General features: G+C 46.2%; 2 protein-coding genes across 3 annotated transcripts; both read left to right on the top strand.

The window, feature by feature from the left end:
- The first annotated feature begins 1,046 nt into the window (after positions 1–1,046).
- LOC127343593 (uncharacterized) lies at positions 1,047–5,993 on the top strand. 2 transcript variants are annotated; one of them, XM_051369741.2, is made up of 8 exons: positions 1,047–1,395; positions 1,493–1,551; positions 3,210–3,378; positions 3,470–3,558; positions 3,942–4,074; positions 4,307–4,399; positions 4,505–4,607; positions 4,923–5,115. In XM_051369741.2, the coding sequence occupies exons 1-8, from the start codon at positions 1,243–1,245 to the stop codon at positions 4,967–4,969; spliced, it is 846 nt and encodes a 281-aa protein (XP_051225701.1). In that variant the 5' UTR covers positions 1,047–1,242; the 3' UTR covers positions 4,970–5,115. The 2 variants fall into 2 exon arrangements, with proteins under 2 accessions (XP_051225701.1, XP_051225700.1); XM_051369740.2 differs by having other exon boundaries at positions 1,052–1,395; positions 4,904–5,993.
- Positions 5,994–8,653: 2,660 nt separating this feature from the next.
- LOC127343592 (ras-related protein Rab7) lies at positions 8,654–11,913 on the top strand. Its single transcript, XM_051369738.2, has 7 exons — positions 8,654–8,858; positions 9,016–9,042; positions 9,514–9,613; positions 9,702–9,848; positions 10,784–10,864; positions 10,933–11,078; positions 11,605–11,913. Exons 1-7 carry the CDS (start codon positions 8,803–8,805, stop codon positions 11,666–11,668), a joined length of 621 nt encoding a protein of 206 aa, XP_051225698.1. The 5' UTR covers positions 8,654–8,802; the 3' UTR covers positions 11,669–11,913.
- Positions 11,914–12,515: the final 602 nt, after the last annotated feature.

Raw genomic sequence — 12,515 nt, 5'->3', positions numbered from 1 at the left:
GCATGAATGCAATGCACACCTCTATTTCCTCTATTTTTGTAACCCCATTACCAGGGATATTACAGTCTCCGCCACGGATGGAGCGCCCACACCCGATGCGTCCTCCTATCGGTCCATCGTCGATGCCCTACAATACCTCACTCTAACACGCCCAGAGCTCCAGTACGCCGTTCAGCAGGTATGTCTCCATATGCACGCTCCTCGCGATGCTCATTGGACTGCGCTAAAGCGCATACTTCGCTACATCTGTGGGATCATGGATTTTGGTCTCTCGCTTCACCCCTCTACCGCCATGGACATTATCGCCTACTCCGATGCAGACTGGACCGGCTGCCCCGATACGCGATGCTCCACGTCGGGCTATTGTGTCTACCTTGGACGCTCGCTGATATCGTGGTCGTCTAAGCGATAGCCCACGGTCTCCCGCTCCAGCGCCGAAGCAGAGTACCGTGCCGTCGCCAACGCCGTCGCCAAGGTCTCCTGGCTCTGACAGCTTCTTTGTGAGCTCTCGTGTCCTGTTGCTAAGGCCACCGTGATCTACTGCGACAATGTTTTCCGCGGTATACCTCTCCGCCAACCCGGTTCATCATCACCGCACCAAGCACATCGAGCTGGACATCCACTTTGTTCGGGAGCAGGCGGCTCTTGGCCACATTCGAGTCCTTCATGTGCCCACCTCCCAGCAATTTGCGGACATCATGACCAAGAGCTTACCTACGGCGTCTTTCGATGAGTTTAGATCCAGTCTTTGCGTCCGTTCTATCGACGCTTCGACTGCGAAGGGATGTTGAGATATGTGTATATCTGTATGTGTATCTACTTTATTTATGATGGGTCCACCTCCTTCCATGTATAGTTGAGATTATTTGTCTCACATCAATGCATCAATGCATTGTGATTTGCATCATTCTACACCATGGTTTAATTTCTAACGGGTTGCCTTAAACCCTAATAGCTTCGTTAATTCAAAGTGACCTCTTATTTCCTTAACCTGACCTCGCACCCATAGGCGCTTCTATGCGATTTGGCTCCTCCGTCTCCGTGCGCCACGGACCAAAGCCGACCCACCATCGATGAGCAATGCCAGCCACATAAGTGACGGCCAAACAACCCCGTCCACCAGCCACCGCGCTCCGGGTGCGCTACGCCGCCGCTCCCTTCCCGTCGAGGCGACAACAGACGCTGAGTCCACAGCTTCCTGCCCTCAATTTACGCACGACAGAGGCCTCACCTCCCCTCACAATGCTGCTGCGCCTTCCGTACGCGCGCCCCGCACCGTCCACAGCTCGATGGAGGCCGCCGGGGCCGGAGCGGGCGCGGCCGAGGCCGCAGCCGGCACAGCACCTCCGCCGAGGGCACGCGGCCGCTTCCTCGGCCGACGGCGGCGGGGTGCCGGTACGTAGTCCATCGTTCGCTTCGAAGCACTTTAGCAGTTCATAGTACTGACTCTGCCTGCGGGTCGTGTGTGTTTGTTTTCGTGTCCTTGCTGCAGCTCCACTACGACCCTCTGGCGGACCTCCTCGGCCCAGACCTCGACCCCAGCACCTCGCAGTACGGTTTCCCCCCTTCATTCGCACTTCTCATCATCTGCCCAATGGTTTGTGCATTAGGTCAAGGTGGTGATCAGGGAATTCAGATGATGCTAAGATGACATGGTTAGAGCATCTCCAGCCGGCGTCCCCCAAAGCGTCCCCCAAAGGGATTTGAGGCGCGCCGGACAGAAAATGCGTTCCAGTCGCGTTCCCCAAAGCCCATTTTTGTCCGGCGCCCCCATTCGGTGTCCGGCGCCCCGAGCCCGTCCCCGTCCCACAGGGGACGCACCGGGCACGCCGGACACAACGAAATGAGAGGCGGGGAGTGGCGGGGCCGACCCGTCAGCGGCACAGCTAAAACCCCGTCGCCTACCTTTGGTCAAGCGATGTTAATAGCGTCCCTGTTTTCCCAGGCGACGCAGGGACGCGGCTCGTCGTGCATGGCCACGTGGCAGTTCCCGGGAAGCGGAACCGTTGCATTGGCAACCGCGTCGACGACGCGGCAACCGCCGGAATGGAGTCGGGACTCCTCGGAAGAGCAACCGCTGCACTTTTCGACTTCTGCGCCGCCGTCCCGCGCTCAATATAAAGACCCGTACATCGGCGCTTTTGGATCTTCACCGGCCGCATCCGACACCTCCAACGACGATGAGCTACATCTCCGAGCTCCCGTCCGACACCTCCAGCGAGGGAAAGCCTGCTGGATGGCGCCATTGGTGGGACAAAGCTCCGACGCCCAGCAGCGGCGACGATTCCCTCCCGCCACTTGACAGCGCGGAGGAATGGCTGGGCGTGGAGGAGGACGCGGAGGAACAAGGGTCAGAGGAGGCGGCGGTGGCCCGTGCGAAGGCGGAGGCGGACGCGAAGGCCAATACCGCCAAGGCCAAGGCGCAACCGGCGAGCACCGGCGACAACGAGGAGGACTCCGACGCGTCGGCCGACACCGCCTCTTCGGAAGAGGTGACGAGCAGGAAGCGCCACCGTGATGACGACGACGAGGCAGGGCCATCATCGAAGAAGAAGAAGTAGTAGTTTAAAATAATTTATATGTAATTTAATTATGTTTTTCGAAGTTTTATATGTATTTTGTTTATGTTGAACCGATTTAAATATTAGTAAAGAGTTTTATTCTATCTATTTAAATTTTGGGGGCGGCGTTTGGGGGACGCGACTGGGGAGCGACGTCCCCCAAACGCGGCACCAACGAAATACGTCCCCAAACGCTCAATCCGGCGCGCTTTGGGGGACGCTTTGGGGAACGCGGCTGGAGATGCTCTTATGGGGGAGGGGAGGGGAGAGGTGTGTCCGGTGTTAGAAAAGATGACCAGGGCCTCCCCAATCAGTTATGGACTAGCTTGTAGTAGGCCTTTAAGGCTTCAACAAGCTAAATGCTTAATTCTCCTTTAAAAAGTTCAAGTGCTTAATAATTTTTTAATTGCTTCGCCGTGGTACAAGTTTTGAAGCCGATAGATGTGAATTCTGTACCCAATCAATCGATACTTTTTGCTAGGTCATTCTGACATTACTGAACTTAAATGTATGTCCATGGAAAATGGGGAACTTCTTAACATGTTTGGGCATTCTTAGTGGATACTATCGAAAGCTTTGAGATTGAGAATTCGAGATCTCGATTTTATGTTGTAGCCTCTTGATGAAAATAGTACTTCCTGGTTGCAGGAACACTGCCCCGGTTGCAGAGAAGGGGAAGCTGAGGTCCTGGGTTGGTCCAAATGGGCAATACTATCGAGAGTTGCCTTGCCCTAGTTGCAGGAGTAGAGGATACACTCCTTGCAATGAGTGCGGGATAGATAGATGCAGTTTGGACTGCCCTATGTGCAATGGCAAGGTGACCCTTCCCAATCTCTTGTAAATCGCCCCAAGTAAATTAATATATGCACTTTTCAGAAACTTACCAGTTCATTGTTATGCATTTCTAGGGTATTAGGACGTGTATGCAATGTGATGGAGAATGTGTGATATGGCAAGAATCTATTGATGAACAACCGTGGGAGGAAGTTCTATCTAGGTGTTTTCTTCTCTGTCTCTTCCATGTATCATTATAGCCAATAGCTAGTTGTTTTTTTCTATCACATTGCCTTTAGAAAGATCTTTCGTTGGCAAATCTCTTTGAAGGTTTGATTAAAATGTTCATTACGACTTAAAACTATCTAAGGTCCATCACCATCAGCATTACCTAGTACACACAATTCCATTGAGAGAAACAAAGTAATGATAGTGATATGCCTTTTTTACATAGTAATAATGATAGATAAAAAAAAAATCATTTTCGATTCCCGGTTGTAGATCATGCATGTCAAATTGAATGAACATAATTAGGTTGTGGCAAAAGGTGTGGTAAAGTGTTTTCGGTCATTGGTGGGTGAGGATGCTGCCCTTTCCCTTGTGTAGCTCTCCCTTGAAAGTAAAGGAAGATGATGAAGTCGACAAACTAGATATAAAGATCAGCACCTCAAAAAGATCAAAGCGTACTTATCCATCTCCATCTCCGGAAGTTGCCATGAAGATTAGTCGATCGTTAAGAGTAAGTGGTTCTTTCTTGCACACTGAAATTACTTGTCAGCATACGTTTTAGGTCTATTACACTCATATGGTTTTATGAAGTGGTCAGCTGAAATACAGCATTAGATCCCACACACCTGATTAGAGTTAACTGTATATCCGCTTCAGTTTTGAAATACATCTTTGCAAACTTTTCTTAATTGCTATATATTTATAGTTGCTTTTGGCTTTTAAAGAGCTTATAATAATTGCAGAGTCTGAATGCTAAAACAGGATTGTTTACTAAACACATGAAGATTATACACCAAGATGCCAAATTGCATGCTCAAAGAGTTGCTGCAATCAAGGTCAGATGTCCTGACAATTGGTGCAATTGTATGCTCTTGTTAAATGCGAGCAATTGAGCTGGCGCTGACAGATATCTATTTTTCCCCTCTGTGCTTTAATAAAAGAGAACAAAAGGTACTCCTGCAGCAAGAAATGATGCTTCTGAAAAACAAAAGGCATTCTTCAGGGATCCCGAGAATCGACTCAAGAGAAGCGTTGCCATGAAAGGTGACTGGACTGCCTTTCCTTTTACTCACACAAAAAGTTTGACAATTTTCTCAGCTTGTGTCGATTTACGCAGTTATATGTTCTTAGTTAGTACATTTATTCACCTCTTCATTTTGTGTTTATTGGGTAGTACTCCCTCCGTCCCACAAAGGTTGTCTGAGTACAACCTTCGTGGGACGGAGGGAGTACCAGAATTAATTGTTGTCTTACTTCATTGCCTTCTTTTTAGCCTGGTTTCCCACCAAAATGGAACTTGCAGTTTACTTGAATAACATTTGGTACCTGATGCTCCACAGGGGTGAAATTTTACTGCAGTAAATGCGGGCAAGAAGGACATAGAAGCTTCTATTGCCCAACCGTGAGGGAAAATTCGACCAGAGTGCAGTTCAGATGCCGGTTATGTGGGGGAAAGGGACATAATAGCCGAACATGTGGGAAACCAAAGTCAGACAATGAACGTCAGCGGCAGCCTCGGCATTGCAGCCTATGTGGTGAAAAGGGTCACAACCGTCAGAACTGCCCTGGGTCCCCACGGGTGGAGGTTGGCACTTCTGGGCATATTTCTAAGAAAGTTAACCGTCCCAATTCAGGTATTTATTCATGTAGTTTCTGCTCAGAAAAAGGGCATAACAGACGGACATGCCCAAAACGAAATGCTAGCTTAGAAAAATGAAAACTGTGAGCAGTTGAAAAATATATGTTAAGCTGCATTTCGATCAGATGGAACATCTACTGAGTATCACTGCTGACACATCCAGTGAATGCAGTCACCTAAACCAGGTTTTTGTGCTTCCAACTCGATAAGAGTAAGCAATCAGTCGCATCCATGGTGTTCAAGGTCTACCTATATATACCAAGTAAAAGTTAAGCAACGAAAGGGGAGGTTTTAATATTGAAAATAGACTTCATATGGTATTCTGTGCTTGAGGCGTCAGTGAACCATCATTATTCTGGTACGCTTGCAACATGCAAGGCCACTCCAACTCATCTCCTCACTGCTGCCAATATATGGAATGCTGTCTTGAAACGCAGTGCTATCACTGTAACCTCCAGACTCCAGTAGGTGAAAACAGGCACAACATGTCTCGAATACCTCCATGAATAGGTCTCTGATATTCAGTAGTTTGTGGCTCGTAAACTGGCTGATACCCCTTTTAGTTTTGTTGGTAGCATTTGAGTTCTCATCAACTAATTTCCTGAAATATTGATGGCTTGAATAGCAGACTAGGTGCAGTTGATGATGCTCTTTTCCTTGGGAAATTGGGTGGGAAAGTGGCCTCTCGGGTACGTGGTGTTCATTACAGAAGATGTATGATTTAAATGTACAGCTTTGTGTGAGTTGCCAATACCCTCCTCTTTGCTTATATAACTGATTTTGTGGTGGCAGTTCATCTGTCTCAACTATACAATCTTTGCCTGCATGTCCTGTTTGGAGGTGACTTTGTCTGGTGTTGGCTGTGAAGAGCATTGTGTTTAATTTCCTTTTCTTAAAAACTTGGTGGCTACAACACAGCCGCATTAGCTCAAAATAGCAAGATCTGTGAGCCTTTTTGAATGATTTGATTACTTCAGCACAGTTTACATGAGTGGTGCAGGGCACACTGCACAGTTAAAATGTAATTTGTTATGCAAACTCACCTTGTATTGAACCCAGAGGCAAACACCTGACCAAAACAAACAAACTCTAGTAGTGCTGGAGGCCTTGACAGGAAGCCAAGGTATATACCCGATTGAAGTGACTCCAAAAACAGGTACGGCCTGCTGTTGGTGAGAGAGAGGAAGGCAGCAAGGTTGGAGCTGAGAACAGTTTCCTGTATAGTTTCTTGGGATCAGATTGACAGTTGAGTCGGACCAGATTGGCTCCTGAAAACGACCGAGGCTGAAATTCCTTGTGCGACTGGCCTCTCCCTTTGCTCGTTTTTTTTTTTTTTTTGCTCATTCTTGAGAGCTTTGACGTCTCAGCACATCGTTGTTTTGTATCATCTGCAAGCGTTGTTGTCGGCTGGATATCGGATCCAACATGCTTGGTGCTACATTTTCGTTTGGATTATTGGTTGGGGATCTGGATTCTGGAGACAGCGACTCAGCGTGGTGAGTTGTTCACTGCTCAACGGCCTACTTCGTCATGTGTAAAATGTTCCAAATCATAAAGCACGCTGCTAGATACGCATAGCTGATCAAAACAGTAGCTTTGATGTTGATCCAAGTGACACATGTCAGTTTTGAACTTAATTAGTAGAGAAAACGTGTCAGTTTTGATCTAAGTGGCACGTGTCACCTTTATTAAGTAAGCTGCAATGTTGCAACAAGTTGAATAAACCAAACTAAAAAGTGATCAATAAAGAACACGAACATACTCTAAAGTTACATCAAAGCCTCTGAAGTCATCGTATTTAGTTCCGTCAATCCCATCTCAGAGCTCTTCCATTCTACTAGTAAACAATACTTGACTAACCTTGAAAGTTTTTTAATAATCTTAGAGTGTTGAACGCACATTGACCATGAACCCGAGCACCAGAAGGAATAATGTTAAACCGGTCCTTGTTTGCCAGACCATTGAATGAGAGAAGAATACGATGACCATAGGACGAAATGAGAGAAATTGAAAACATCCCTAGCTCCCTAACAATGGCTTGGAAGGTCACACCGTGACGACAATGAAACCATGAGACCATTATTCCACTGTTGCTATGGATTGAAAAAAATAACTAACATAAAAGACCTAGCATATATGTCATGATTCCCAGCCTTCCAGCAGCCACAAAGATAAGAGGAACCCGCATAGATAGAGAGTAAGAACAATGATGATGATGGCTAGGGTTTACTCGGGGCACAAAGAATATATGTAGTGATATCGGCCTTTGAATGATGCCATGATACCATCTCATGAAAACAGTACAAATGATTCATGGAAATTCTAGAAAATGTTATGTAGCTCTATGAAGATATGATGAACAACACCGATAAATTTGAACCAAAATTGAGTGCTACATCGAGAGAAAACAGAAAAGAAAAAAAATTATGTGAATAATTTCTCTTCTGTTCCTCTTTCTTTTGGATATATATTTGTCAACATATTTTATTTGCTTGATTCTCACTATATGTGGATTGAATTATGTCTTTTTTTATTTGCCTCTTCAAAGGGCCTGCCTCGCGCGTACCCAAGCCGGCCCACCACACCGGCCTTCTCCCTCGCCTCAACCGGGGTACGTGCAAATGGCGGTGGTGAGGGATCGACCGGCTACAACAAGACGGAGGGATCAACCCTCGCCTCAACCGGGGTACGTGCAAATGGCGGTGGTGAGGGATCGACCGGCTACAACAAGACGGAGGGATCAAAACCCTAGGTATGAATGGCGGCCGTGGGAGGGGTGGACTCGGGCCAGGGTTGGACGCCGGATCTATATCGGAGATCGCCGGACTGGCGGCTACGACGAGCTGATGAAGGTACGTGAGAATGAAAAGTGACAACCGACGAGGACCACCACATCGATCCATCGGACGTATACACCGATGACGTACATACACCGAAACGTACATACAGCCTATACCCTTTCAAGGAGTACAAGGGTATACCGTACGTATACCCTTTCAACGAGTACAATATAAGAGTACAATCGATATGGATCTTCGGGGGCTAACCTAACCCGACCCGCTAGCGCCGGCGGAAGGAGCACGTGCATAATGGTACGGTTATGCAATTGTTCGCTTGGGGGCCTATGAAAGCAGTCGACAAAAAATTATGTGAATAATTTCTCTTATGTTCCTCTTTCTTTTGGATATATATTTGTCAATATATTTTATTTGCTTGATTCTCACTATATGTGGATTGAATTATGTCTTTTTTTTTATTTGCCTCTTCAAAGGGCCTGCCTCGCGCGTACCCAAGCCGGCCCACCACACCGGCCTTCTCCCTCGCCTCGGCAGGCAGAGTGGCAGTCTGGCACGTTCTCTCCTCCCCAGCCAGAGCCAGACCCCGACTGCCCCACGGACATCCTCGCACGCACGAGCACGACCTCCCTTCGAAATTTTTTAGACCACGCCGCGGATCAAATCCACCACCGCTCTGCCTCTGCCTCTGCTTCTGCCACCACCGCCTGCTCCAATTTTATTTTCTCCCCTCGTGCGTCTCGCCCAACGAGCGACGAGCCGACAAGCCGCGGAGAAAGAGATCGATCGCGATCGCCCCGCATCCATGTCGACCTCGCGCAGGCGGACCCTCCTCAAGGTCATCGTCCTCGGCGACAGCGGGTCAGTCAGTCAACCGCATCATTCCCTCCTCCCTGCCCCTGCCCCGCCGGATCCGCTCGCCGCCGGATTCCACTCTTTTTCTCCCGCGGGTTCTGTCCGATGGGAGGCTCGATTTGGACCGTGCACCGGTGTCTGATTCTGATTTGGTCCTGTGCAGGGTCGGGAAGACGTCGCTGATGAACCAGTATCCTAGGCTTGTCCGCATTTAGCTTGCTATTTCGTCTCACCGATGTAGGGTTGATGCATATGCTCGGTGGGATTATCTCGTCTTGCCCCCCTTCCAATCAATTGGCCCAACTAGCTCTTGATAGGCAGCAAATTCGCAGGCCATGGCGCGAAATCTGTGCCTTCGTTTCGTAAGGGTCTGACCCATTTAGCTGCAGGAACGCATTTGGCAGCAGCCCCAGTTTCTGATTAGGAAGCTTGTCCGTGTTGGCCCTCTGGTTAGCCGCATTTTGATGGCGCCCGTTTCATTCGCTGCGGTGCGCAGTAGCCTGGAAGTATTTGGTGAAAAATTTCTGGTACATGGCATGTGAGGAAATGGTTCCTTCGAAGAAGGTGGGGCAGGCAGAAGTATGATGGTGGTGTATATGCTCCCCAATTCAGACCCATGTTGCTACTCTGTGTGCCCTTCGATATCCTTGACTTTGCTTAGATATGTCCACAACAAGTTCAGTCAGCAGTACAAAGCTACGATCGGGGCGGATTTCGTCACCAAGGAGGTCCTGATCGAGGACAGGCTCGTCACGTTGCAGGCGAGTGGAACGCGTTGTTGCAGCTCATTTGTGGCCAGGACATGGACTAGCGTTGTAATCATCTGTTCTGTGCTCCCTTTGTTTCTAGATATGGGACACCGCGGGGCAGGAGCGATTCCAGAGCCTTGGTGTCGCGTTCTACCGAGGGGCAGATTGCTGTGTGCTCGTCTATGATGTCAATGTTAACAAGTCATTTGACACGCTCAACACATGGCATGACGAGTTCCTCAACCAAGTAAGACTAATTTTATCTTGTGTGTCATTTGATGCCTGATCATGGCTGTACATATTTCAGTGTTGAGCAGTTCAGCATTTATTGTTCCTACATTGTTCTTGTTAGCCAACAGCTTGATCCGATGGCGCCATTATAGTTATAGAGCTTGAGCATGTCTACGTATCTGTTTTTTTTTTCTTTGTGTTATTGAAGCGCAGTAAAGACCTAAAAGCTAAAAGTCAATAACAACTCATATTAGGACAATTCTGCTTTTCAATAATGATATATTAAGGTATACCTTGTAACTTGCATGCTTCAGTAGTTACACTATGCATACTCATATTATGAAGGCGGCACAGAGACTATCTACGTCTATAGACATCGGATCTGAGCGGTTACCCTTTGCAAGGCAGCAAATTATAGTGTATCGATGTATAACCTTTTTTTGCCCCGAAGATGCAAATTTATGGCATTGATATAAATTCTGGCGATATGTGAGCGGTCACGTCAAGTTGATTAATGCTTGATACACCATATAAACTCATTTAGTTTGCTTTGTGCTGAGACTGCTGATAATTCTGCATATGTAGCCAGCTTACTCAGATTGTTAAGGTCTTATGTTACTTCTCTGAGTTCAGGTATATATGTGGCTGTGCAATGTGTATAATGCTGGAACAGAAATATGCTATTTTCAATTTTTAGCTATGATGTTGGTTGTTACGACTTACGAGTTATTTTCAAAATATTTTTCTTTAATGTGAAGCCCTTTAACCGAATTCGGTATTTTATTTGGTGGACTATCAGGTAAAACGGCTTTGTGCTTTTCAATGTTTCTGTCTAGGCATATGGTTAATTTTAAAATGTAACTTCATAGTAGTTTCATTTCTCTCTCTTGTACTAGCTTGTAGCATCTTGATAAATTTGATTGACCTGAGTATTTTCCATTCCACTTTTAGGCTAGCCCATCGGATCCCAAAACTTTCCCATTCATCCTACTTGGGAACAAGATTGACGTCGATGGTGGCAAAAGCAGAGTGGTCAGTTTGTCACATATATGACTTACAGCTCTGGTATATAGATATGCCACTGACTACATTTCACACAGGTTTCTGAGAAGAAAGCAAGGGAGTGGTGTTCTTCAAAAGGCAATATTCCTTATTTTGAGACTTCTGCAAAAGAAGACTTCAATGTCGACGAAGCATTTTTGTCTGTTGCAAAGCTTGCTCTAGAGCATGAGCGTGATCAGGACATGTAAGTTAACTTCCATTAGATCATTCTTTGTTAGTATGCTTTTGTTTGCCCTGGATTAAGCCTATCCTGTGCATACATGATGTCGTCTCTTTCTTGAATATCTTGCCATGTTGAACTGGAATTTAATACCCAAACATGTTTTATGCACTAGCTGCATTCTTCATCTATTGTCTACAGCAACATTTATTTGGAGAATCATGTAGATGTCATATGTAAGATAGTTAGTGACTATGGTTTTCGTATGGTCTTAAACATTTTAGTATGATTTATAAGCGCCTGTTCGAAGTTCCCCATTGCTTCTAGCCTTTAAAAAAATGTTAAGACTCTTTGTGCATGGTAGTAATTAAATGAAAGTGTTTTGGTGATATTTTCCATGGCATTGTTGCTAATTGAATTTTCGTACAGAACAATGCTCTTATTATGAAACATGTGGTCTAAAGAACGCGCCTCTTTGAAGATTTTATGATTAACTTCTGTTTACTGTACTTTTGTTTGTTAATTAACAACCTCTTTTTCTGCCATTCAGCTACTTCCAAACAGTTGCAGATCCTGTCGCTGAGACTGAACAGAGAGGGGGATGTGCGTGCTAGTAGTTAGTCATCTTTGTCCCTTCCAGTTTTTTGCGTACTGTATGTGATATTCTTTTCAAGTGATGCTGGGCATTCCTTTTGATTTGATGATGTACACTAGGGTGCCTGTGCAGCCGCTCAATTCGCTTTTGTAGCCCCTGTAAGATAGTTAGTGACTATGGTTTTCGTACACTGAATGAATACTGATGAGGAGCCCTGTTTCTTCAGTCGGGCAATAAGAGTACGCAGTGATACTACTGATACAATTTGGGATTATGACCTCTCAGCGGTCAATCTCCTAAGCCTCAGCACATTCGGACTGCTGTAACTTAACTTCTTAATGTCCTGTGTTAATTTTTTGTTGTTGTGACAAGTATATTGGTCCTCCCATGTCCTAAATGATTGAAGAACATTTTTAGTCCGTTTCTAATCTACGTGAAATGTAAATGTGCGGGTGCATTTTGCTAGTGGTCAGCATATTCCAGGGCGACTAGGTTGCACCGTTGATTGAACTTCCTATATGAGCGTGTATCAATCGTATAGAAGGGTGCAAAGAAGGTAGAGTTGGTGCTACCAACAATGGGTGTTAGCTCCGATCCAAAATATGTTAGGCTCTTTAGAACAAGGGACAACACTGTTTATTCCTGACTATTTTTCTGTGTTCGCGGCCTGTTTTATCCATGTCTTTGAAACAACATCTTGCTTTGCTCAATCCATAAATTCCTATGGACGTCAAAAAAGCAATCCATAACTTCCTTAGCACTATATTCCAAGTCGAACAAAGCATAGACGTACTCTCATCGCATGTCCTTCATATAATCTTGAAAAGCAGCTGCATCACAGATTGATCATACAGTACAAATAATTT

This window comes from Lolium perenne, chromosome 3 (genome assembly GCF_019359855.2).
Source record: "Lolium perenne isolate Kyuss_39 chromosome 3, Kyuss_2.0, whole genome shotgun sequence".
In the NCBI taxonomy this organism is placed as follows: Eukaryota; Viridiplantae; Streptophyta; class Magnoliopsida; order Poales; family Poaceae; genus Lolium; species Lolium perenne.
This window is presented reverse-complemented; position numbering and strand designations above follow the sequence as displayed.